Source organism: Cibotium barometz, chromosome 7 (assembly GCF_041138505.1).
Source record: "Cibotium barometz isolate CiBa-2024 chromosome 7, ASM4113850v1, whole genome shotgun sequence".
NCBI lineage: Eukaryota > Viridiplantae > Streptophyta > Polypodiopsida > Cyatheales > Cibotiaceae > Cibotium > Cibotium barometz.
The window spans coordinates 7,564,824-7,591,925 of record NC_141052.1 but is presented as its reverse complement, the minus strand read 5'-3'; the positions used below and the strand labels follow the sequence as shown (position 1 = coordinate 7,591,925).

General features: G+C 44.4%; 1 protein-coding gene across 4 annotated transcripts in view; it reads left to right on the top strand.

Annotated features, from left to right (window-relative positions):
- Window positions 1-26,840, top strand: part of LOC147636640 (rho GTPase-activating protein 7-like) — an 89,033-nt gene extending 62,193 nt beyond the window's left edge. The window contains exons 13-23 of one of the 4 annotated variants that reach the window (XR_015266181.1): window positions 9,318-9,512; window positions 9,617-9,934; window positions 10,129-10,181; window positions 11,005-11,065; window positions 11,287-11,370; window positions 12,939-13,052; window positions 24,253-24,427; window positions 24,645-24,714; window positions 25,722-25,805; window positions 25,891-26,115; window positions 26,233-26,840. Coding sequence is in view for 2 of the 4 variants with exons in the window: in XM_086800090.1 (XP_086656216.1) it covers window positions 9,294-9,512; window positions 9,617-9,934; window positions 10,129-10,181; window positions 11,005-11,065; window positions 11,287-11,370; window positions 12,939-13,052; window positions 24,258-24,427; window positions 24,645-24,714; window positions 25,722-25,805; window positions 25,891-26,115; window positions 26,233-26,436 (1,602 nt within the window). In the remaining 2 variants the exon portion in view is untranslated. Of the gene's footprint in view, window positions 1-9,293; window positions 9,513-9,616; window positions 9,935-10,128; window positions 10,182-11,004; window positions 11,066-11,286; window positions 11,371-12,938; window positions 13,053-24,252; window positions 24,428-24,644; window positions 24,715-25,721; window positions 25,806-25,890; window positions 26,116-26,232 lie in introns of all 4 variants that reach the window. The other 3 variants (XR_015266180.1, XM_086800092.1, XM_086800090.1) reach the window with 3 other exon arrangements.
- The last annotated feature ends 262 nt before the right edge of the window (window positions 26,841-27,102 follow it).

Here is a 27,102-nt window from a genome sequence, read left to right as displayed (position 1 = left end):
GTTCAGTACTTTTTCATTTTGTTGGGATGATAGAGGATACCCCATACAGGTACACCGATTTGTCTCATAGGCCGAGTTCGGTCTTTTGGAAGACGTTAATAAAATCTTTCTTTCTTTCTTTCTTTCTCTCTTTTGGTGCAGGCAACTGCTTCTGGCTGATCTTTTGGGCTGGTCAACTGCTGGACAGCAGTCATAGGGGCTGGTTTCTGATGCTCCAAAGGCCCTGAACTCAAGGCAATCAACAGGACACCCTTCTCTACACTTGGCTTGACCTGTCCGGCAAGATTTTTGGCTGAAAACAGGGCTGTATAGTCCATTTCAGCAGGGATCTTCTCGACAAAATTGAAGTCAAACAATGTGAGGCCCGTGGCTCTAAGGGTGGAACCTTTGGGTGACGATTAGTGCCCTGTGCTTGCACTCATAGCCGGTGGCCAATATGTAGACGATCGAGAATTTGCAAATGCTTTTTGAGTTATTACGACTCCATAGTCTAGTCTTCTTGATCTAAAGATTCATGCCGTTTATTCTCTCGCCGATGGATTAATTTATTCTCTCCTGATCCTTAGTGCTAGGCTTCATTATGGATGAGTCTGCTGTGTATCTCCGGAGCTTTGACAGAAACTCAGTTCATAGACCTTTGTATGAATGTATGCTCTTATGTGTGTGTGTGTGCGCGTGGGGTGTGTGTGTGTGTGTGGGAGCATATATTGATACCAAGTTCTACACCCACTATTGGGCACTGATGACGTTAGTGGGGATGTCGTAGTATCTAGTCCTTACTATGCATGATAGAGTTGATGGTTTATTGTCTTGTGGATGACTACCATGAGGTTATGAATTGCACTTTCTTATAAGGTGAATTTGGACATGTTCTTGGATTCATCTAGGTATATATACTTTATTATCAGGATCGCATTTGTCCCCCAGTATGCGTAAATGTTTTGGTAAAGAAACATCATGAGGTTCCTTATGCAGCTCATCTTGGTATCGACAAGACCTATCGATTAGTGACAACTTCCTATTATTGGCCTCAAATAAAGTAAGATGTTATAAGGTTTGCTATAGCATGTTTCTCTTATTAGTAAATGAAAACCAGTAGATAAGTTCTAGTTGGTCTTCTTCAACTACTTCCCGTACCGAATGAACATTGGGAAATTATCAATATGGATTTCATTACATCTTTATCTCGTTCTTCGAAGGGTAATACACAGATAATGGTGGTGGTCAACAAATTTTTCAAAATGGCACATTTTATACCATGCAAGAAGACAGCTCAAGTCCCAAATATTGCTTCATTATTTCTTCAGTATATTTCCAAGATACATGGATTGCCAAAGTCCATTTTTTCAGATTGAGATTTTAAGTTTGTAGGGCATTTTTGGACTTTCCTTTTCAAGTCACTCGGCACAAATTTGTTATTCAATTCTGCATATTATCCACAGACAGCTGGATAAACTGAAAAAGTTAATCAAATTCTTGAATAGATGCTCAGACATTATATTCAGTCTCGCTTAGCATCTTGTGAAGATTATCTACCATTGATGGAATTTGTATACAACAATTCTCATCATATAGCAATTGGTATGAGTCCTTTTCAAGCCGCTAATGGTCATACATCAGTTGTGCCATTGGACTTTCTTCTTCAACACAAGATGGCATTGGTGGATTAGTCAGTTGAAGAAATGCAAGACATTCTTCTTCAGGTTTGAGATGAGATGATTCAAGTTCAGGAACAATATCAACAAGCAGCTAACTGACATGATGAATTTCATGAAGGTGATATGGTTCTTTTGTTCGTGGCTTCTCATTGATATAAAATAGTGAAATCAAAATTTCCAAAGTTACGATCACATTGCTATGATCCTTTTTGATGATTAAGAAGAATTCTCCTTTGACTTATAAGTTGGATTTACCACCTTTATAGAGAAAAATTCATCCGACTCTTTGCATATCATGGATTAAGAAATTCCTATAAGGAGATTCTACTATACCAAACGTTTCAAATTATGTTCTAGAGATCGAAGATGAACATATGATTTTGATTCCAAAGAAAATTCTTGATGTTCAACAGAAAGAAACTTGATAGAAAATTATTACAGCATTCGTGGTACAATGGAAAGATTTGGATGATATAGATTCAACTAGGCAAAATGATGATCTACAATGGGATCCATAATTACTTCAAGAGTTCTTTAGTCAACGGTAATTATTTATATAACTTTGGATCTTATTTTAAGTGGGAGGGAATGTCACGATTGTGACTTAATCTCTCTAATTACTATTGGTTTGTCTTTAATCATTGAAAGGACACCGGTGAAGGGTCACACCTTGTCACATGGGTCATCACCAAAGGACACGTCTATTCAAAGAGACACATCCCTATGTCCAAAATACATAACTATTCATCCAAGAGTCACGCTCTTTCGTAAGGGATATGCCTCTGTCACCATTTGGTCCACCCTAATGATTTGGACAGTGATCAGTGAGCCCGGACTTATTTTACAAAGCATGTGAACGAGGAGTTTTCCAAGGTATTATGGATTGCTAGACAATTTAGAACTGTATGAATTGTGATTCACGCATACATGGTATGGTGTGCACAAGTGCAGGCTTATATTTATGAAATATGGACATTTCACATGGAAGAGGACACCTCTGGAGGTGAGGATTTTGATGTGGAATCTTTACAGAGGTTTAACTAGCTATGTGGATCAAGGATTTGCGAGATCAAACTGCGGCGGTTGGGATCAATAATTCAAGTGAAGATCGTGGCAATTGAAGAACGTCTGTGCAAAGGCAGAGCATTCTACAACACCCGATGGTTCGTGAATCGTGGATCATTGACAGTGGACCGTCCCGACACATGACCCGTCAGCTGGGCTAATATAGCAGCAAGGGAGTCCATCTTGAGAACGATGCCAAATGTCCAGCAAAAGGCCTCTTTTGTGTGAAGTAATGGTGATACTAAGAAGTTGTCAAATGTCCTCTATGCTCCCAGATATCAAGAGGACTCTCTATTGTGGCTATAACAGATCGTGACTTGAGGGTTCCCTTGATTGGGTTGGTGCAGTCATCTTGGATGCCAACGGCAATGTTGTTGGGAGAGGCACAAGATGAAACAATTTAAATGAGTTATCAGTTTTTTTTGCACAAGATGATGTGGGCACTAGCAAGCTATGGTTTGAGAGATTTCTACACCTGAGCTGCATGGTCTTGAAAGAGGTGTAGAAGTCTACAATTGTGGAACACCTACCAACTTTTTCAAAAATGTCAAATGGATGTGAAGGTTGTAATGGTGGACAAGCAGCATCGACAACCCTTTCTGCAGGAGAGCAACAACAAAGCTAAGTCTTCCCTAGAGCTTGTACATGTTGATCTCTGTGGTAAGATGTCTACCAGTGCATTGGGTGGTTCTTTCTATTGTGGGTGTATTTTCTTTGGGATAAGGCATATGCTTTTGGAAAGTTTAAGTTGTGACATAAGGTGGTTGGGAATGACATAGGAAAGAACCTAAAGAGAAACTGAGGTGAAGAGTTTACATCAGGTGAATTCAATGCATACTGCAAGGGCCATGGGATCAAGAGACACTTGGCCATTGCTTATACTCCCCAGCAAAACGGCGTGAAAAAACTGCATGGTCGTGGAGATGGCGTGGAGTATGCTAAAGGTGAAAGGATTGCCGAGTATCTTTTGGACCGTGGCAGTTAACACAACGGTGCATATGCTCATTAGGAGTTACACCAAGGCAGTGAAGTGGATGACTGCTCAACAGGCCTACCCCTCCCACAGTGTCCTATCCAGTATCATTGAAGGTTTAGATAGCAAGGTAGATAACCAAAAGCTCTAATACCATATGCGTGTTCACCTAGGATTGCAAAGTCATAGATAAAACATATTTTGAAATACAAAAATGACATTCAAGGCCTCCTCACTTGCATCATCATCATCCGCACAACTCGAATTTGCAAAAAATAGATAATCGCAACAAAAACTCAGAAATAGATAACTGCAAAGATGCATGAATCTTTGATTATGAGACGGACTTCACATCCATCTATATTATTGGCCACTTCTCATGAGCAGCCAAAAATAGTATTGTGTGAATGGTGATCAATCTAGCTGTGGGGGTGAATGTCCCGTACAATGCCTTGAAAGGTGTGCAAGTGGGATAGGCACAGTGCTAGGCTGCATCGTGGTTAAAAAGGGGCTGCCCCACCTGTGCAACCTGGGCGATCATCCCCCATGCGATTGCGAGCGGTGGCTCGGAGGTGAATAGGCGGAGGATGCGCTGCCAAAACCTGCTAAGCCTTGGGGCAGTCCCAAAGGGAGTGTCTCTATGTAGGAGATACCAGATTAGTAGTGGAATTGTATATTTGTATTAGGGGCATTTTACTTTTGCTAAGTATTATTCTCTCACACCTCATGTGAGAGACTCTCCCATGGCCAACGTGTGTGTGTGTGCTGGGTGTTGCTCTAACTTGCAAGTTGCAGATCAAGCTTTCCATTGCTCTTTCTTTCTAACATTTAGTATCAGAGCAAGTCGGCTCTTGGCGAGTTATGTGCATCTCATGTACTAAACAGATGCCCCACGAAAGCCCCGAAGACCATCACACCGTTTGAGGCTTGGTATGAGCAGAACCCCAAAGTTGATTACTTTAGTGTGTTTGGTAGTTTGGCATATGCACAGTGTACTGCAAGAGGAAAGGACCAAGCTGGATGATAAGGCCGTGAAATGCATTTTTGTGGATTATAGTCATGACAGTAAGGGTTACAGATTTTATGACCTCTCTACTCACAAGATTATCATCAGTAGGGATGTCATATTTGCTGAAAATTTGGCTCAACCTCTCGCCACTACACACAAGCAAGTTTTTGGTGACCCAGATGATTTGTTTCGTCATCATGTGACATTCCCACATTCTGAAATTTCTGGACAACAGATACAACAGACACCTGGAGGTGAGCCTTTTGATGCTACCATGTATATTTATGTTCGACACTGCCAAATATAGCTGATGGTGTTTCCATGTTGAGCAAATTTATGCATAGCCAAGGGACCAAAAACTGGCAAGCTGTCAAGTGCATTTTCAGATACCTCTATGATACACAGACTTATGGATTATTCTATGCCGCGCGCCGGGGGGGGGGGGGGGGGGTGCCGGGGGGGGATTTTCAGCTTTGCACTTACAGTGATTCAAACTGGGCTGGCGACTTTGATACATGACAGTTGACCAGTAGTTTTTGTTTTTTGTTGGGGAGATCTTCCATCTGAGGGCTTAGCAAAAAGCAACCTACAGAGGTGATATCTTCATGTGAAGCTGAGTATGGAGCAGTCTTCAGAGCCACGGTTGAGTGCATGTAGGGCCAAGGAGGTTACTCGATGACGTGTATGCATGCCATCAGCAGGGTGCTACTCCCCTACTTACCTACAGTCAGAGTGCTATGGCTATTGCGCATAATTTAGTTTTCCACCCATGGACCAATTATGTGTGGGAGAGGCTTCATGCGGGCGAGTAGCCATAGGAAAAAGGATACCTTCCGGAGTCGGAAGCTTTTACACACTCTCTGCTAAAAGTCCGATGAATGGGATTGGAGCTCTGTGGGCCCGCCAGTGTTGTTGTGCTGCAAGAGTGCCATCTACAGCCTGTAAGAGAATCCATCTGCCCAGCCGGGGAGAGTAATCAAAGAAAGTGATGGGTTCATGTGGATTTGGGATCGATGGATCTCGCCACTACCACGGTCCACTCTCCTTGGTCTTGCTGAACATGGAGTAGGGGGATCCTCTGCCAAAGCCGGATGTGACAGGATGCGATGCCTCTAACCTCGGGGGGGGGGGGGGGGGGGGGGGGGGGGGGGGGGTAAATATTAATAGTGATTACTTTGGGAATAAACAATTGAGTAAACTAGCATTGTATGCAGGCTTTAAATAGAGTGGTTCCAATGTGTGTGAACAACCGCTGGAACGTATAAGACTTTTGTGTGGGAACAACCTCTTAGAAGACATATGTGGTGGCATCATATTTGGCATATGTGGTGGCATCATATTTAGCATATGTGGTGACTTCATATTTAGCATATGCTTTAGAATATGTAATGGGGTCTCTCCTATAAAAAGGATCTATGCTTATAATGAATTTATGCTTTCCACTACATCTTGTACTTCCTCAATCCGTTTCAGCTTGTGTTGAATATCTTGTTGGTCACCATCTCTCTCTCTTCTTCCCACTAGCTGTGTGTTTGTCAACATTTGGTATTAGAGCTTGTCCCTGAGACCATGTTCCAGTCCTGTAATGGAGCTTGAGTCATGTATCTTATGCGGGAGCTGGAAAATCTGACCATGAATGAAGGCAATTCCATTGTAGATCATCTTACCAAGGTAGCAAACCGAAAAGAATAGCTGTTGAATATAGATGATAACAGAAAGTTGGTCACCACCATTCTTAAATCCTTACTTGAGTCCTATCAGAGCTTCCATACTTCTCTGAATCTCTCTAAGGAAGGAGGAGGCAATCCTATATCCTTTGAGGAGCTGGCAAATTTCTTCTCCATGAGTAGACAAGAAAGAACAGATCTAGGGGTGAAGCAAGGAGAGGAGTCCAAGCCTTCTTCTCTAGGGATGAAGGCAAAGCGGACTCGTCACAAGGTGACACCAAGAAGAAGAAAGGAAAGTGTCATTACTGCCACAAGCCAGGGCACTACATCAAAGCTTGTAAAGCTGAAAGTTGATGAAGACTCTGCAAACTCCGCTTCTTCTACCTGCGAGGGGACGACAAGACCGGCAACCATAAGAAAAAGTAAACCTAGTCCATGATGACTCAGCTTTCTAGCCACATTATCACTATGGGAAAGGATGTTAAATATTAATAGTGATTAATGTGGGAATAAACAAGTGCTAGGTGGTTGAGTAAACTAGCAATGTATGTAGGCTTTAAATAAAGTGGTTCGAATGTGTGTGAACAACCACTAGAATGTATAAGACTTTTGTGTGAGACGGCAGGCAGTGGAACGTGTCTTCTGCTACCTCCAAGACACTTAGCACCATGTATTGTTTTACAGCAATAGTCTTCTTTATGCTTGTCTGCATACATAGATAGTGACTTGGGCAGGATGTTCCGACACAAGAGTGTCAACTAGTGGATACGGTTTCCTTCTTGGAAGCTCATGCATCTCATGGCTCAGCAAGAAGCCACATCCAGTTGTGAAGCTGAATACATAGTAGCATTCAGAGCTACGATGGAGTGTGTCTGGCTCTGCTGTCTTTTGGTTGATCTTAGTATCGAATAGCAATCTGCCACCACCCTTTACACTAACAGTCAAAGCGCATTATGTTGTTGCTATAGCTGATATTTGTCTCGTCGATTTCCGGTTTCCAATTCCATGGGCGGTTGGAGGATTGAAGGATGGCTTATGTTCTTCAAGGACATGAGAAGGTTTTGTTTTTTTGTCTTGTTTCCATGGTCATATGTTGGAGGAACAACAGCTTTGGTTGAGCTAGTTCCTTGATACATGGCTATGTGGATTTGCTAGACAGGCATAAACCCGATTTCGGAGACAGTTCATGTAGGTAGCTAGATTCTCCTTTATTTATTTCCAAGAGTGGAGGAGGAATGTTATGTACCTAGCACTGACCCTAAAGTGAGGAGGAATGTTATGTACCTAGCACTGACCCTAGGGGTTAAGGACTAATCCATCTAGGTTAGGGGAGCCTTGGGATTAGGGAAAGCAGGCGGATTCAGTTGGCTAAGGGTCACATTTCATAAATCCAAGGTTATTGGCTATTTATGATCGCACTGTTATTTATAGTAGCAATAAGCACTGTATAAGTGAGTTTTGGATTATTATTGATTCATTGTGGTCTAGATCTGGCCCAAGAGGCTTACTCCTAACATGGACATGGTGGATCACAGGCGGTCTTGCCGAGGGTCCCTTAGGAGAGGCTTTAAGGCTGGCTGGCTTGGCCTGTGGGAGTGGAACCTTAGCCCTTGGCTTGAGGGAGCTTTGCGGATGTGAACCTACAATAGCTTGCCTGCACCCCTTTTCTAATCTTGTTTATATTGTGTGTTAGGCGATCCTTGCGAGGAGTCCCTCACATCGCATCCTCGCGGTGGGTACATGGCTAGGTGTTGAAGGTTGGCCAGCCTTGTGTAGTCATTGCAGCACCCCAATGGAGACTCTGCGACATTGCCTTTGGGACTCTGTGTGAAGGCGCAACAAGTTTGGTGGAGGATGCTTCAGCTGTCCATTTCTGCACCCAACACTCTGCGTTTTTGTCCAAGTTGCAGCCAGCTTGTCAAATCCCCAAAAGATCTCCGGGTAGAACGCTCCCGGTTCGAGACTCGAAACGTGCAAACAAACAAATAAACAAGAAGGGGGGTGGGTGCAGGCCTGACTCACCACCCAACCATGACAGTGGTGGGCAAGCCCACAATCTTGGCTGTCCCCACCGAGCCACGAGCTGAGCTAACTAGGTTGTCGTACTGACCAATCTCTACCTCGCGACATCCCATACCGCCACGAAGCTACCGGCCTCGAGACTGCTGCCGGCCTCAGCTGCGTAAAGCAGGTGCACGTCTGCACTAGATCCAGGCTCGAGACCATAGAGCTCTCACAAATCTCGCGAGACTCTATATGACTAATGACTAACCTTGGCCACCCTTTTATAAGCTCTTGGCCGGTCATCAGGCTTCCACACTTGGGCGCTCGCTCGTCCATACTTGGGTGCCCGCCCGTTAGTCTATCCCTAACTCAGCTCGCCAATCAGCCTGCCTAGCTCCAAGCTTCCCCAAACCTCGAAGCTAGTCTTGCGTGCGTGTAGCACACCACACGGTAGATACACACTGTGCACATGACACAGCTGGTTTATGCTAACTCAGCCTAATTCTTTCTATCTTAAGTGGTGCATTTGCCTAACTATGTAGTGCTTGCCTTCATCACTGCTGAGTCTGCCCTTCACCTCCCGAGAAGTGAGAGAAACTAAATATGGGGGTTTATTTATGAAAATTTGTCTACATAAATGGACGCATCTTTTTGCAAGAGCCTGCACCTATTTTTGGGTGCTGATGACGTACGTGAGTGGGGATGTCATACATAGCACAAATTCTACAGTAGACTCTTATGGAGTTAAGATTGCACTTTGGTTTTTGTTAAATTTGGAAATAACCATTGGTTTCTTTCTTTATGATAATGTTCTGATTTGAGTTGTGTACTTGTTCTGATTAGAGTTGTGTACTTAAGCAGTTTTAAAGAACTTGATGAGCTTAGACCCCCAATAGCCATTGTGTATCTTCTTACAGGCTTGTACTGTTGAACCAACACAGACATCCTTTGACATGTATCCACATGTGGAAGACAGTGGTAGTGAGGGTTTGTCGGCGGATGACGAGGTTCCTCAGGTGCATGATGAGGGTTATCATGATGCTCATAATGAGCTTGATGTAGATGCAGATCGGCACCTTAGTGGAACTTTGAGTGAGAGCAGTGGCAATGAAGAGAGTGATGTTTACGATCTTAAGGTGTGGCCATCCCTTTGAGTCTCTAAATTTGAGCTTGACACACAAGTTTATTCTGCTATGCAACCGTTATTTGACACTTTCTTACACATTTATCCACTATGAAGGTGTTTGAAGGTGGTGACTCTGAAGTAGAATCACCTAGTGTAATGGTTAACTCTTCAACCAAACAGAAAGTAAAAGGATGGTCTCAAGCTGTAATAACGGGAAGTGAAGAGAGGGCCAGAGGACCAGAAAATGATGGATTTAATACACCTCCAGCTGCTGTAAGTATTACATCATGGGGTGATGCAGAGTCGCCTGTGGCTAGCCCTAGAGCAAAGACCCCTAATGGTAATGCAGGAGGAAGCACTGACAAAGTAACCTCGAAGGTTCAAAGGTCTGGTTCCAATAGTACGCGGTCATCTGTCTGGGGTCTTTCATCGGTATGCATCCATGTCATTATTCTTTTTCCATGTTCATCTTTTACCTTCTGTTGATCTTTTTCTATAGAGAGAAAATAGCAAAGCAAAACATTCGTTTGATAGGTTTCTTGAAATTAATGTAGATGTGGTTGCAAAACCAGAATTTTCTGGTTTATCTTTACTGTTAATTGTACTGGTTTGATTTATTGTTTCAGATTGGTAAGAGGACTGTATCAACAGATGCAACAGATTCATCTGGAGATGAAGAGTAAGTTTTTTCTGATTTTTACCATACTGCCATGCATCCGTGAGGCTAACAAAGTTGTGTTGTTTTTTTTTTTTTTTGGGAGCTGGGGGGGGGGGACGGGGGTCAAGGTATCATCAATTTGCTCCTTTTACACAACATTTTTAACTAAATGCTTTTTCTCTAAAGATAAATTGTTTTTATAGGTGTGGATGTAGAGGTTTATACTCTTGCACAGGAGCATGCGCTGTGTGTGCGCGCGCATGCGTGCTTAAAAAACACACTTTTACTTGCAAAGCCGGTGGTAAAATATGGTTTCCAGATCAAGATTTTATTTTGATATAGAATCAGACATAGCTCCCATTCCAATGTCATCCCTTAGTTCTACATATTTTTCTAGCCTCTAGCCTTGGCACAGGATTCTTTTTTGTCCGTGGATATTAACAGAACTAAGATCAAAAGTGTCTGCGGTCTGTTGCTCAAAACATGACTGCAGATTATTTTGTTTTTGGTGTTTTCTGGTAAATGCAACTGAAAACAGTACCATAACACGTCTCAATGAGGTAGCTGCCCTAATGGCTGTGACTTCTGCGTAGGATACTGCCAGTCTGGACTTTGGCTACAAGAGCTTATGGTGTAGGGGACTGTTGGAAAGTGGGTCATCATAAACAATTGTATTGGTTAGGGCGTATGTGGTTATATATTTTGGGTACATGAGTTTCTTCTTCTGACTATCTGCTATCTTTATTCGTGTATTAAAAATTGAACATGAATGTTTTAATTGATTGTGTAAAGTCCACCATGTCTGAGGAGTTGAGGAAACACTGAATATATGTTCCTTTTGCAGGCTTGCTATACAGAGATTGGAAGCAACGAGACAAGAACTTTGCAATAAGATTGCCAAAGAGGTTTGCAATTGCATTTTTAAAGTTGCGCGTGCATGCACAGGAGTGTGTGTATGTGCTTTCTGGAGGGGGATGCAAGACAGTAGGGCATTCAGAGGCCAGATGCCCGTACTTATGGCATGAAAAACAAGCACCTGCAAAAATTCCCCATTTCAATTCAAAGTACTTTTGGCCCATTTCACTTGACATGTTCAGATATTTACAAACTTTTTGTTGTTTTGCAGGCAAAGGGAAATGCAGCTCTACAAGCCAGCCTTGAAAGAAGGAAACAAGCACTTCATGAACGTCGTCTTGCTCTGGAACAAGATGTGAGCTCCAATTCTTGGTTTTGTGTTATTTTCTTGAGAAGGGCAAGTCATTTCAGGATGAATACCCAGATCTTGTACAACACACCATTTGTACATAAGCATAAGGAAGTTTAAAGTTTTCTTGCAGTTGTATGTACATAAATGCATGTGCACTTGCACACAAAATGAAGGAATTCTTGTTATGTGCTGGAATACTCGTCAGGTTCATTTGTTTTAGTACTTAATTTTAGATTTCTCATCACACATACTACCCAGAAAAAGTCAAGTATTCTCACCTGATGTTTCTACATGTGCATGCATGCTGAGAGTTCAAGTGGCCCTTTAAACGCTCTATCAATGTTACCTATACAAACTTCTTGATGAACTTGTGCATGTCACATATGTGCGCAAGTGGAATATAGTGGAGTATGAGAATGCACATGGTAAGGTTTCGCTCACTTCGTGCTTGCATTCTGTTATGGTTATCATTGCCATCATGTCTTGTAGCTTGTTTAAGTGCTTCATGTTTAGGGTAGGAGGGCTGCAGTGATCTCCATACAAATTGGGATGGCGTCAGAATCGTAATGCATTTCAACCAATTCAAATTCATTTTGGGAGAACAAAATAAATCAGCCCTTTTTTACGTTAATTTTTGAGTGAAAAATGATTTCTTGCCAGAAAATAAACAAGGACAAAATAATTGTGTGCAATTACATATTGCCTTTGTCTTCGTTTCAACACACGGAATCAGAGATGGATAGTGCTACGAGAAGTAATAATGTATTGGAAACACATGGACACAGAGAGGGATAGTGCTACAACTCATGGGCACTGATGATTCGAGTGGAGATGTTATAACACAGTCTATGCTATATGCATGATGAAGTTGATGATAGGAAGCTTTGTGAGTAGACTCATAAGGAGTCAAGCTTGCATTCTGGTTTTTGTTAAGTTTGGGAGATAACCTGAACTTTCCAGTGGTAGATCTTTTGGCGGTATTAGTGGACTTGCAGATTTGTTTTGAAGTCTTCGTCCAAGCTGGAGCCAGCTGGTTTATATTAATCCTCTCTATCCAAAACTGCTCAATTGCCAACCAGGTCTGTACAAGCGATAGAAACTCAGTTTGATGGTTTATCTACGGAGATTTGTCTACTATGGTGATCTACTCTTGGGCACCGATGACGTGAGGGGGTATGCCTTAACATGCAATGGTGATATAAAGCTTTGCGAGTAGATGCTCATGGAGTCAAGATCACAATTTGGTTTTTATTACATTCTGGAAATAATCTGAACTTTCCATTGTTAAATACTATTGAGGCTTATATTTCTCGGATAAAAGTGTGGATCAGTTGTCTAAATTGGTAGGAGCTGCCTTTTGTTCACAAGCACACCGTTATTTACTTTTGCCATTGGGATTTGCCTAACTAGAAGCCTATTTAGTTGTCAATGTGCAGTATATCTTGATAAGAGAGTGTATGATGTTTGTAAGATCTACGCATGCATATTTTGTGAATTATCATCACATTATGGATGATGTAATTTATCTGCAGAGAGCCATCAATCTGACTTCTGTGGTTTGAAATGTGTAGGTTGTTAGGCTGCAGGAACAGTTACAAACAGAAAGAGATCTGCGTGCAGCTTTGGAGCACGGCCTCGGCATGCAGTCATCCCAATTATCGATGCCTGGAAGCTTTGATAGCAAGGTTTGTTGTGTGTTCTCAAGTAGTTTTTTCTTTTTCCCCCAGAAAAAAGATCCTTCTGTTAGTTATATGAAAAACCAGCCAATAGGCTGAATTACATGCACAGAACCTCTAAAAGAAGAGTCAGGACAAAACACGGGAGGGTAGTCCCTTTCATGGCCATGGCTGGCGGCTCTTGGAGGGAGGGAACTACCTCATACACCAGAGAAGAGGGGTGAGGGGGCAGGTTCCCTGTAGTGCCAAGTGAGGTCTATCCGAGAGGAAGGGACCCTGCTGCCGTATGTGAAGGAAGGCCTCTCCACATTTTTACATGCGGTGTGAATCTCCTTGTAGCTTCCCCAATTGGCCGTGGAGGGTATGAGTGATATCTGTCCATATGGCACAGATGGACTCCGCTGGGGGAGTGGGGGTGCTGTCAATGGTCTCGCTGCATCGTTCCTGCCAAATGTGCCATGCTGCTATGCTGCTGATGATCTCCCATCTCTGACAAGTGCGAGGGGACCAAGCCTCTACTAGAGAGTCAGGGGTGGGGATAGACTCTATCCTGTAATGTGTCAGCCTGAGGGCCTGTCCATTATCTGTTTCCTCATAGTGGAGGGTGGGCCTAGACTCTGACTGCCCCCCAAGTGATGATGTGGGATGAATCCTGAGAGGTGAATAGTTGAAGAATCCTCTGCTAGACCTTCTGTGCTTTGGGGCAGTCCCAAAGGCAATGTCTCCTGCAGGTGGCTGCATCCCATGCATTGCACTGGACGACCACCAGTGGCTAGCCACCTGCCAACTGCTAAACTCTTGTGAGCAACTTGTTAGAGGAACAGAGTGATCTTTCGAGGCTCGAAGCTGTCCCATAGTCGCTTCCAATAGTCTTTGAAGAAGCTAGGTGAGATGTCTTGGGAGCACCAGTGGTTTGTTGAAGCGGGAGTACCGTCAATCTCATGCATATGTATCCGTCGGCCTAGTCTTGCTGAGTAGCGGAAAGGGGGCGGTGGGGCTCTCAGGGCTAAAGGAGTCTGTCCACTCCCACTCACCCGGGTCCCACTGGATCTGCGTCAAGGGTCGGCTCTCTGAGAGCCAGAGTCTCCATGACCTTACTTGCCAAGAGATTAGGCAGGGCCCAAGCGGAGGGGGCCCCATGCTATGTGAGAACATGCGCCCAAGGAGTGACCGCTGGGCATCTTGAAGAGGTGGTTACAGATCAATGGCTGGCGCAGTCATTCCTTGTCCGAGGCCGAGGAGAGCTGCTGAAGGACTGGCTTGAGGTGGCCCCAAGATCTCATCAAACTGGTTGCAAATATGTCCTCAAAAGCAGTGCTCAGGCCTCGAGTTCAGGCCTCCATGAAAATCCATCGTAGACTAGGAGTCTGGGGGCCGCCAAGTGAGGGGGTCCAAGGTGAGATCTGGTCAATCAGAAAAGCCTTCGAGGGCTCACCACTAGGCAGTAGGCAGAAGGTCTTGACGATCAACTGGCCCAACAGGGCTCTGCTCAGCGCAGCTGGGTCAGTGATGCCCGGTCCTCCACATGTCTGTAGCTGAGTGATCACCATTCAAGCCACCTTGGCCCGAGCCGATTGGCCGTCGGACCCGGCCCACAGAAAGTTTCAGACGAGTTACTGAACCTGACCCATGCATGCTCTGGAAAATACCCAGCAAGATGTGATGTTGCTCGGCTGAGATGACAGTCCAACCTAACACGAATTATCTGATCTGGGTGCCCCCTGGGGATCCATTGGAATGACTCAACTGGGCGCCGAGCCGGGATGGGTGAAGATTCCACCCATGTGCTAGTTGATCTGAGTTTCAGAGGCTACGCAGAAAGTCTCGATGGCGAGGGAAAATCTCTGAAGGTTCCCCTCCTCCTCTGAGAGATAGGCAGCTGCATCATCTGCGAACTTGGACTCAAGAAGCTGCTGTTGGGATCTAATGGGGAGACAGACCCTGAAGTCCTGTCTCATGTGCGGAGAGAAAACCTCTCATCGCCTCAGCTACGAAGAGGAAGAGGAAAGGAACAAGGGGGAATCCTTGTATGACTGATGTGGAAATCAGAAACCCGTCCCTTTGGCCCCTTGGATGAGGACCTGGCTATGAGCTGCTGAATAAAGGGCACAGACACCTCTAATCCATCTAACCAGAAAGCCAATCCTAAGCTTGGTACCCTCCAAGAAAACCCAATTGACTGTCGTCAGCCTTCTCAGAGTCCGGAAGTAGAACTGCTATGTCCTCCCTATAAAACTTGGTTAAAGCTGTCGCCTCCCAAAAGCTGAAGATATCCAAGATGCTCCTATTCTGGATGAAGCTGCTTTGGGTTCTACAGTCGTAACATTTGTTTGTGCCTTCATCTTCCATACGAATGTTTCCATATGGATGAAAGTTCAAGAATGATGAATTAGGTCGGGGAGATGAGGTTGCAGTCGTTGACTGATGGCTATGTTGGCGAGAATGTTGTATGCATTTCCTAAGAGGGTAATGTGGCGCCACTGACGAATCTCCAAACGGTCAGCACCCTCAAGCGGATCAGCCCCTCAGAGTCCTTCTGGTTTGTGATGTGAGGCCATGATCTCATTGAAGGTGGCCATGAAACTGCCTTCCATGATATCCCAGTGGTGTGGAAAAAGAGAGACTGGTAAGCCATCCTCGCCTGGACACTTGCCCCGCGGAAGGGCACAAAGGGAATCTCACAGCTCGATGAGAGAGAAAGGGGAGCTCAACAGGGCTTGGAGGTCTCCCTCGCCGCATCCACTTGCAGGGTGACTGAATGTGCTGAAAGGAGATCTCTGAAAAATCCAGTGGCTAAGGCCCGAACCTAGGCCCTCATCCTCAGAATCTCGTCTAGGGCCTGTAGGCTTAAAGAAATCATGCGGGATCCTGTCCCCTTCTTGAGGTCCTGTCATGGTACCAATAGTCCACCCTCCTCTCCTCTCTTCGATTGGATCTCCGTGCAGGTGGCCTCCAACTCAGACTCCATCCACTGGCTGCTTGGAGTCTGCTCCTGAAGCCGTTGGATGGAGGCTAGGCCCCTGTGGAGACTCCTCTCTTGATCTCTGAACATGGTGAGTCTGTCCTGCGTCGTGCTCTGCAGAAGTGTGTTGATCTCTTGTAGTCCATAGTTGAGCACTGCGGCCACCTCTCCCGGCCTAAAAGCAAGGCCCCCCCAAATCTTCTCGGCTCTTCTGACGATCTGTGGGTCCTGGACCAAGTAATTAGGGATGCGGATAAGCTGACGCTTTGGTCTTCATGTGTTGTCCTCCAGAGGAAGGACTGCACACCCACTAATTCACAAAATCTGGGAATGCGCGAGAGGTTCGGTCCCTGTATCCTCTGGTCTGATCTGGAGAAGTGAAGGCTCTCGTAAGTGCCATGGATCGTGGCCCCTCAGGGAGAGGATGAGCTCTTTCCAGGCCTTGTACTCTCTCCCTGTGATAGTATCCAGGCCTTCTCCCTTCCCGTCCTTTGGGTCCTCCAACATGTTAAAATCTCCACCTGAGCACCAAAAATCTGCATGGGGAAGTGCCTGTCTCATCTGGGTCTACAACTCAGTCCTCCCTACCACCCTGTTGGGTGTAAAAATGTTGAGGAAGCCCACATGGTCTTTCCCAACCCTGACTATAATCCACTATGCTCTCCCTTGAACAATGGTGCCTGAATCTTGCATTGATGGAAGCAACTGCTCACTGACCGAAATGCATTACCCTCCTTGGTTCCCCTTAGGGCCGAAGGCAGGGGACCAGAAAGTTTGGTTGCGTGCATACAAGATCTTCCCGCATTTGCGGGTGCGCCCTATCGAGAGGATCTGAAGCTCTTGGAGGAGGACTCTTCTTCAGCGATGGAAGTGGGGTCTTCCCATGATCCATTCTGTGAACATTCCAAGAGACGATCCCCATACTAAGGATGGGAGGAGTGAGACTTGCTCAAGACACCCTCACCACAGAGGGTTTTTGGGGTTGGTTTGGAGGGGGAATAATCACAATCTGACTGTGGCTGGATGCGGGCCAAGTGATCCCTGATCCTTTCCTCCATAAAGCTCCTCTCCACTCTGTATGGGTGCTCTGTGCTCCATCCGTTGCAATAAAGGATACGGAAGAAGGGCCTCAAAGGAACAATGATTGCCACGTGGAGGAACAAGGCATGATCCTGCTAGATCCATTTGGGCCAAGGCCCAAAAATGGTTGACGATGTCGACAAGACGGCTATCTCCTAGGTGCTGAGTTAGGGAGACCATCTTAGAGTGGAGGAGGCTGACTCACAATCCCATTCCCTGTCGGGAGCGACACTGAGAGGGAATGAGGAGACTTCGGCTATCACCTGCCAGGGGGTCAGATGGAGGGTCGAAGCCATTGTCAAATCCCCATAGGATTTCCTCGTAGAACGCTCCTGGTACAAGACTCGAAACCTGCAAACAAACGAAACAAACATGACGGGGGTGCAGGCCTGACTCACCTCCCAACCTTGACACCCGTGGGCAAGCCCATAAGTCTTGGCTGTCCCCACCGAGCCACGAGCTGAGCTAACTAGATGGATGTACCGACCAGTCTCTACCTCGTGACGTACCATACCGCCAGGAAGCTACCCTTGCGGGCCACGAGACTGCTGCCGGCCTCGGTTGCATAAAGCAAGTACACGTCTGCACTAGATCTAGGCTCCGGACCATAGAGCTCTCACAAAGACACGCGAGACTCTATGAACTATTGACTAACCTTGGCCACTCTTTTATAGACTCTTGGCCGGTCACCGGGCGTGCACACTTGGATGCCCACCTATCCATACTTGGGTGCCCGCCTGTTAATCTATCCCTAACCCAGCTCGCCAATCAGCCTGCCTAGCTCCAAGCTTTCCCAAGCCTCAAAGCTAGTCTCGTGTGTGTAGCACACGGTAGATACACACTGTGCACATGACATACTCCCCCTTCCTCTAAGAGCTCACTCCTGAGCTCACTAAAAAGCCAAGGTAATCTCTCTGAAGAGTAGACAATGTCTCCCATGTAGCGTCCTCCTCAACACGATCTTTCCACTTGATCTTGTATTCCGTGATAAGCGTATTACGCAATCTTCTTTCACGAAATCCAAGAATCTTTTCAAGTTCGTGTGGAACAAATGTCATGTCCTCGACATCTATGATTTCTTGAGGAGTAACTAACTGGTCTGTTCCACCCAGTACTTCCTTAAGTCTACTGATAGGAAATACAAGATAATCATTCCATGAACTTTGTCTTTTGGATACATATGCTCGAAGCATATCCTCCAAAATTTGATTCACTCTTTCAGTCTGGCCATCAGATTGAGGATGATCTGAGAAACTCAAATGCAAAGTTGTTTTCATCTTCTCAAAAACAAGTTTCCAAAAATCACTTGTAAACTTAGAGTCCCTATCACTGACTATGTCCTGCGGTAATCCGTACAGTCTAAACAACTGCTCGATAAACTGCCTTGCTAATTGCGTAGCTGTAATGGTCTTTCGAGTCGGTAAAAATCTAGCCATTTTTGTCAAGCGATCTGCCACAACCCAAATAGAATTGTGGCCTTGATGTGTTCTTGGCAATCCGGTAATAAAATCCATGGAAATACTTTCCCATTTATTACCTGGGATTAGCAAAGGATGCAATAACCCAGCCTGTCTAAAGTGTTCAGCTTTATTTGCTTGACAAACTTGACACTTGAGAACATAATCTTCTACATACCCTTTCATCTTTGGCCAATAAAAAGTGTGTTTCACTAATGATAATGTCCTGTGTACCCCAGGGTGTCCAGTAGAAGGGACGTCGTGACACTCCTTAAGAATCTTGGACCTAATGTCCGGGATCTGTGGTACATAAATTTTGTCATTACGGAATAGTAAACTATTTCGAATCATCCACTGGCCTTCTGCAGCCTGAATGTTAGGTTGCTCAGTCATTGAGTCTTGGTCAATCAATGAGCTCCCGTCCTGGATCTTCTGCCAAAATGGACCAAAATAACTACGAGTCCTGCAAAGCCCTCTCAATGACTGAAATAAGTCAATAGAAATCTCGGTGAACGACAAAGTATTCACCTCTCTAATTCGACTAAGCGTATCTGCAACACTATTCATGGATCCTTTTCTATAACGAATCTCAAAATCAAAATCTTGCATTGATTAAGTCCATTGAGCTTTCCTTTCTCTCAAATCATCCGCATCACACATACTTGATTGACTGATGATCAGTCAATACCACAAACTTGGAGCCATATAAATAATGTCTCCAAACCTTGAGAGCATGAATCACAGTATAAAGCTCCTTCTCAAGGATTGGCCAACGAGATTGAGTGTCGTCTAGCTTTTTACTTTCAAAAAGAATAGGTCTACTATCTTGAAATAGAGCAGCCCCGATGGCATAGTCACTGGCATCAGTTTCAAGAACATAAGGCCGACTAGGATTGGGTAATGCTAAGATAGGTGCTTCCTTGACTTTATCTTTCAAAAGTATGAAGGCCATATCCAGATCGTTATTCCAAGTGATAGGCTGATTTGACTTACGTCCACAACCTTTCAACAAGTTGGTCATCAGTAGTGTGAGCTGAGAGTACTCCCGCACAGATTTTCGAAGAAAAACAATAAAACCGAGAAAAGAACGAAGTTGTTTCACTGTTCGCGGTATAGGCCTGGCCAGAACCTTCTAAACTGGGTCATAGTCGATGCTCAATCCATCTCTAGTGATCTTGTGTCCCAAGTAAATGATGTCTGTCATGAAAAACTCACATTTACTTAATTTAGCATATAGTCGATTCTTTCTTAAAATAGTTAAGACTATCGTGAGGTGTGTAACGTGATCCTCAAGAGTACGACTATATTTCAAAATATCATTCAAGAACACAATCACAAATTTTTCCAAATGTTCACGAAAAAGATCATTCATCATCTATTGAAAAGTGGCTGGAGCATTGGTTAACCCAAAAGGTAATACGAGAAACTCGTAATGGCCATACCTAGTCCGAAAGGCGGTTCTTTCGACATGCCTTTCATCAATACGTATCTGGTGATAGCCAGTACGTAAATCTATCTTCGTGAAATAGTTCGCGGTCAATCAGGTCATCTGATCCAGGGAGAGGATAACGGTTCTTAATTGTCAGCTTGTTCAATCTCTTGTAATCTATACACATTCTCTTGTTGTTGTCCTTCTTTCTCCTAAGCAACACAGGTGCATCCCAAGGTGATTTACTTGGACGGATCTGGCCCATCCTCAAATAATCTTCGAGTTGTTTGGCCAACTCATCTTCCTCAGCTTGGCTCATCCTGTAAGGTGGAATACTAACAGGGTGAGCACCAGGGATCAGATCAATACGATGATCTACCGCCCTTTCAAGTGGTAAGCCCAGTGGCAGTTCCTTAGGAAATACATCTTGAAACAAATCAAGTATCTTGTGTAATTCTTTGCTTTTAAATACACTTAATTCATTGACATTCATAGAAGGTATGAGAAATGAAGAAAGTGGAATTAATATACAATGGAAAGCAGTATATAAAGAAGAATCCATTATATTGCCAAAATCAACTGTATTTACAAGAGGTCCCTGAGAGGGATGTATACAATCACCTAAAATACTATACTGGGTGTTCCTATGTTAAAAAGAAAAAATATGACTAGACAAATCTATCTGGACTCGAAGAGTCTTAAACCACTCAATCCTCAATAACAAGTCTACATGTTCTAGGTGCATAATATAGCATTCCAGAGTATCTTTGTAGTCCTAAATCGGGATCGGTAGCGTCTCCACCTTTCGATCCCATACTTGCCGACCCGCAGGTAGGTGTACCTCATAGGTATGATCGCTGGGTGTTGTGTCAAGACACAATTTCTGCACAAGTTTGTAATTAACAAAGTTGTGTGAGTTGCCAGGGTCTAGAAGAATGTGGATTCTATGGCCATTCACTTCTCCATAAACTCGGAGAAGATCATGCAAGCCAAAAACTACAGACAATCAAAACATGTACTAGGACGAGAAAGTATAGTAACTGACGTACTTTGGCAACTGGTTAGCTGCCTTTGGCTTGGGTCCTGCGTTGGTCTTTGCATGCTTTTGCTTCGTGCACTCATCACTATGCATCTGTCCTTTTTCTTCGCAGATGAAGCAACGTCCCTCCTCCTTGAGCTTCAAAGCCTTAAGGAGACGTTTCTTCTTCGCTAGTGGCAAATGGAGTGCTGCCTGTGTGCTCATACTCGCCTGCCTACGCACGCTGCCTGCCTGCCTATGCATACCGCTTGCCTACCTGCGTGTACCAGTACAGCTGCATGCGTGGATCAGTTTGCCTGCCTGCGTGACTGGTGCAACGTTCTTGCAGTTGGCTTCTTCGCTCATAAGAGCTGCGCAACCACATAGGCGTCACACAGTTACAGCCATCGCTACTTCTCTCTCTCTCTCTCTCTCTCTCTCTCTCTCTCTCTCTCTTGCGAGGATTATTCTTGCGAGGCATGCGAGACACCCAGTCAGGGTGCTGACCACACTGGATATTGAGGAGATCCGCCAGTGTCCGATGCGGCACATATTATGAGATGGAGGTACCTCCATAGTGTACCTTCCAGTTCCAGTTTCATTTTTTAGGTGCCAGTAGTATCATCTTTATTTTTTCATTTTCTGGGTTTTTTTATCCAGACATTGTATCAGATCCACCATGATGTAACTTTTGGTCTCATAGGTCATTATGGCCTTTTGAAGACGTTAATATAACATTTCATTTCATTTCATTTCATTTCTCTCTCTCTCTTACAAACAGCCAACAGGCTTTTTCCTTGTTTTCTCTCTCTTCAAACTGTTCATACAGTTGCAAGAAACACATCTAGCCTTTTTCTTTGCAAAGCAAACAACCCAAACTAGACCAAAACCTTCTTCACGGGTTCCTACGATGAAAAAGCAACATGCTGAAATTGAAAAAACAGCAGTATGCACAGAAAAAACAGCAAGCTTCTCGAACTCATACCTTTTCTTCGACCTCTTTTTCTCTACCTACCGACTGCTCTGATACCACTATCAAATCCCCATAGGATCTCCTCGTAGAACGCTCCTGGTACAAGACTCGAAACCTGCAAACAAACGAAACAAACATGACGGGGCTGTAGGCCTGACTCACCTCCCAACCTTGACAGTCGTGGGCAAGCCCACAAGTCTTGGCTGTCCCCACCGAGCCACGAGCTGAGCTAACTAGATGGACGTACCGACCAGTCTCTACCTCGTGACGTCCCATATTGCCAGGAAGCTACCCTTGCAGGCCACGAGATTGTTGCTGGTCTCGTCTGCATAAAGCAGATGCACGTCTACACTAGATCCAGGCTCCTGACCATAGAGCTCTCACAAAGGCGAGACTCTATGAACTATTGACTAACCTTGGCCACTCTTTTATAGGCTCTTGGCCGGTCACCGTGTGTCCACACTTGGACATCCGCCCGTCCATACTTTGGTGCCCGCCTGTTAGTCTATCCCTAGCCCAGCTCACCAATCAGCCTGCCTAGCTCCAAGCTTCCCTAAGCCTCAAAGCTAGTCTTGTGTGCGTGTGTGCACATGACAGCCATGGTGCCATTTTGTGAAGAACGCTTGAGTGCTGCGTATTGTGACGGGGCTCTACTCTATCACACGATAAGCCGCTGTGGGTGAATCAAACTCCACCTGAGAGCATAGTCACAAGAAACGTTTCGGGTTTTTTTTCGTTTCGGGGTTTTTGGGGTTTTGTTTCGAAAGGTTTCGTCCCTAGGCTAAGAAACAACGAGGTTTCGAAAAATCAATAATTTCATAAAGTTTAAATACCTAAAGAACTTATAGTAGCCATCTAAAAACATAGTGTAATGATGGAAAAATGGTCTCTTCTCACACATCTCGGGAAACCATCGTTATTTTGGTGAAGCATTATGGCAATTTTGCTTGATTAGATGCCACAAGTGGTTCAATCAAGGACTCTCAAGAAATCGAAGAAGAGAAGGTAGAAATTGGGAGAGATTTAAGACATTGAAGGAAGAAAAGGGGAAAGAAGAGAGGAGACGAAGAGAAAAGGAGAAGAAGAGGAGAGAAGAAGAATGGAAGAAGAGAATGAAGGAAGGAGTAGTAGAGGTGAAAAAAGTAGCAGAAGATGGAAAAGGAAAGGAGGGAGGCAGGAGAAGAAGAGGGAAGGAAGGTGATGAGGAGGATATGGAAGAAAAACATAATTTAAAAAATCCCAAAAAAATCAGAGGAGAAAAAAACAAAACTTGAAATGTGGGTGAAACTGCCGTACTGGAGAGGTTTCGAGGTTTTTAAAAACCGTTTCGAAGTTTCAAGGTTTCAAAAGCTAGAAACAGGTTTTTTTGTTGCTATGCCTGAGAGTAGCCAAACCCAAGAAAATGAATGTCGGTGATTTTTCCGGGCTCGCCGATGAGGGCTGCCAGGAGCAAATCCCAGATTTGTTTGTGGGCAGGGTGGTCACCTACGATCTTGCAAACCAAAGAAGAGGCCGCGAGGCAGGATGCTGTCAAAGCTAAGAGCTGGAGGTCCACCTCTGAAAATAGGCAAGGGACGGCGGCTGATGGAGTTGTTGCCATGGAGTCCTCCTAGAAGGTGAAGACCAGTGGTTGCTACTCTTGTCGATGAAGAACAACTTGGAAGCAAAGCAGCAGTGCTGAGGGAAACTAGCAACGGAAGAGGGAGGGATGGTGAGACAGAAAGCTCGCAAGAGGAACTGACAGGGAGTTGGGCAGCACAAGGGGAGGTGAGGGCAATAATGAAGAGAAAGAGGAGGGTGAGGAGGCGCAAATGAGGGGACTGGGGGCAGCACACAGGCTGGCGGGCTGTGAAGGGGGGCGAAGGAGAGCTGGCAGCAAAGGGGAAGGGGCGGTGGCAGGCAACTTGGCAGCAGCACAATGGGAAAGGAAGCAGGAGATGAGGTCGGGGGGGTGGAAGAGATGGCAAAGGCGAGAGGGAAGCACGCCCGGGAGGGGGGGGGGTGCGGGGAGCAGGTGCGCAATGTGGGGAAGATCTAGTGCGAGCTCGACGTGCATTGTTTATTCTCGAGTAGGTTACTAAAGCAAGGGACATATTTTTTTATTTAGTGCTCTTGTTCCTTTTTTCAAGTTCATGAATGAGTGGCTGCAAACAAAACATTAAGCTCAGCAAGAACATCTGGAGTTGTATGGATTCTTTATTAAATCCACTGGTCAACTGTCATAAAAACTGAGGGCTGCATGTTATGAGGTCTTAAGATAGGTTGAAGTGATGGTATTTGTTTTTGATAGATTAGACGAGAGCTGAACTGGAAGAAATAGCAATCGTCGAAGCTGATGTGGCAAGGTTAAAACAGAAGGTGACTGAGCTTCACTCACAGTTAAGCCAACAACGTCAGCAGCAAGGTGGTTCTCTGGCAGAGACAAATGAAAGATATCAACGAGTGAAAAATCTCCAAGCTCAACAGTAAGCTTCAAAGGAGCTCCTAGAATGAAGTTTTTTACTAAACTTATTGATCTGAATGTGATTGTACCACTACTTGCAGGTATCTACAAAAGCCAGTGATGTGATAAAAAGTTTTTTCTGCATCTACACAAGCCAGTGATGTGATAAAAAGTTTTTTCTGCTTTTGCTGAAGAATTTATCAATCTCAAATAGGCATTTTTTTTCGGTACTTTTGCAGGAAAGTTCTGCAGCAAGAGCTGGAGCGAACTTTAGCGCTTTGCCATAGTGAAAAGCAGAAGAATAATGAGGTTTAATCCTGCTTTGTTTTGGTGTTGAGTTGAGAATTGCAGCATTCTTGTGGGCTTAACTGAATGTTCTGTGCATTGGATGCAAAGACTCCCAGCTAATAGTGTAGGCGTCAAAATTAACAGTGTAGCTGATAGTGATACAGACCCATATTGGCATGGTTTCAGATTCAGGGTAATACACATATCCTATTGCTCAATGCTGACTGTATATTGTTATGGGCTTTGTCTCTTCAACATATAGATTGAGAGTTTAGATGGCTTATATTTCTATTTTTCTCAAGAGTGTGCAAGTCTTTAATTAGACCAAAGTTGCTACAGTAGAGCCTTATCGTAGTGTATAGCTTTTACTCGTGCAGTACCTTGCACACCATACAGCACAGTTGCAAAGCAGTACCCACCTAACCCTTTGATTGGTACAGTACATACAGTACTGTACAGAACGATTCTTACTCACACTTCTTCAGGATAGCCATACAGTACTGTACAGAACGTTTCTTACCCTCACTTCTTCAGGATAGCTTTATAGGACGGATGCAAAGACCAATCCCCTTTACTGATCGTGCACTGTGGGACACGGTAGGGCACTGGACCTCCTTTAAAACATCCTTACCTCAAGGCAGAGCTGCCCTACCAGGTACTACAGGACCTGACAATCCATGTGAGTTGTCATTTTGCATATTTTAGGTAATGATTAATGCAGAGTTGCCTTATCCTCATGGGGTATTGTCTCTTGAAGTCTCAATTCTTAATTTGCTTTCCCAAATTTTCCGAATGGGAGACTGCACTTTCATGGCTTAATGTCACTTATTGCTTTGTGTTATGCAGTGTCTCTGTAATGTATAGCTTAAATAATTCATACATGTAAGGAGGTGCATTTGCTGCTAACAGGATTCAATGGTATCATTATCAAGGGCAGGCTTTTTTTATTGTATTGCTTGAAAGCTTATTTTTGGGGGTTCTAGAAAGTGTGAAGTTCATAAAGCAAATAAACTTGTTCTGTTTTTCAGCTAGAGGGTTGTAATGGCACAGGACACACATCGACTTTGGAGCAAGTTATACTACACCAGAGAAATGCTCTGGCAGAGGCCAAGGTTTTGCATGTCTTTATTTATCCGTTTATAGTTTTGAAAGACCATTGCCAAATGTCTAATTTTTGAATTCCTGTGTTTGTACCAGGAAACCTTGAAAGTAGAAAGGGCACGGGGGATGGAATTACGTTGGCGCACTCTGCAGCAGGAACCAGTGGCTGCAGGTGATTGGAGGCAACTACAGCCACCGGCCGGGCCATCCTCCAGTGGAAGGCAGTTTGCATGGAGGCATGGATTGGACACAATTGCTGCTGATTCTAGGCAATATGAGACATTGACGAGCTGTACAAGTGATGGCCCTACCACAGATATGGTAAGAGTGGAAGTGTGGGGGACCTAGGATGGGGTGGTGTTGTATTATGTTCTTCTCCCTTAAAAAGAATGAGAAACTTCAGTCCAAGACGTTAATCTTGCTTAGCTCTTCTGCTAGGTGGCAAACACTACGAACTACCAACGTCATGCGGTGCCCTCTTCTGCTCTTGTAGAGTTGAGCTCAAGACTTGATTTTTTCAAGGAGAGACGCTCTCAGCTCATGGAGCAGCTTCACAACCTTGATTTGACATTTACTCCTCCTTCATCAGTCAATAACCATGATGGCATGTTTTCTTCACCACCCTGGACCAGGCAATATTGATGCTGCAAGACTTTTTGGGCTTGCTTTTGTTGATATTTGTGGCACTAAAGATTGATGGATTTCCAGTTGCACTACTGTTGGCCATTAGGACGTGCAAAGTCATCCTTCTACAGAGATCAGAATCCAAAGTTGAGACCTAGCTCCTTATTCAAAATAAGGCAGACTCAAATGCCTTAGATGTGCTTGCAGTTAAGAAGTGTGTCCGTGGCCCTTCTTGACTGGCACGCTTGTAAAGTTGTACACTAGATGGAGAAAATTCAGATTGGTCATTGGGGTTACAATCTATCATAAGTACCATTGCACATGGACTCGCTGTGTTGTAACTTTTCTACTCATAATTTTTCGGTTTGATATGTTTCCATTGATTTTTGTATCTTGAAAAAGAATTATGCTCTTCTATGGCAGCTGGCTTGTCTCTGCTGATTTCTCCCTTTTTTTGAATCATCTTCTACTGTGGCTCTGTTTTATATAATTTTATTTCTCTTTGAAATTGAATGCACAGAAAAGTCTCACAATAAGGTAGCAAATTTGAATGTTAACTTCTAAAATCTTTCCAGGCGGCAAGAAAGCGGAGAGACTTTATTTCTACTGCTTGATACAGCCATCTCTCTAGGGTCCAAAAGGGCAGCCACTGTAGACAAAGGAACTTAGCTTTTCCAACTGCTC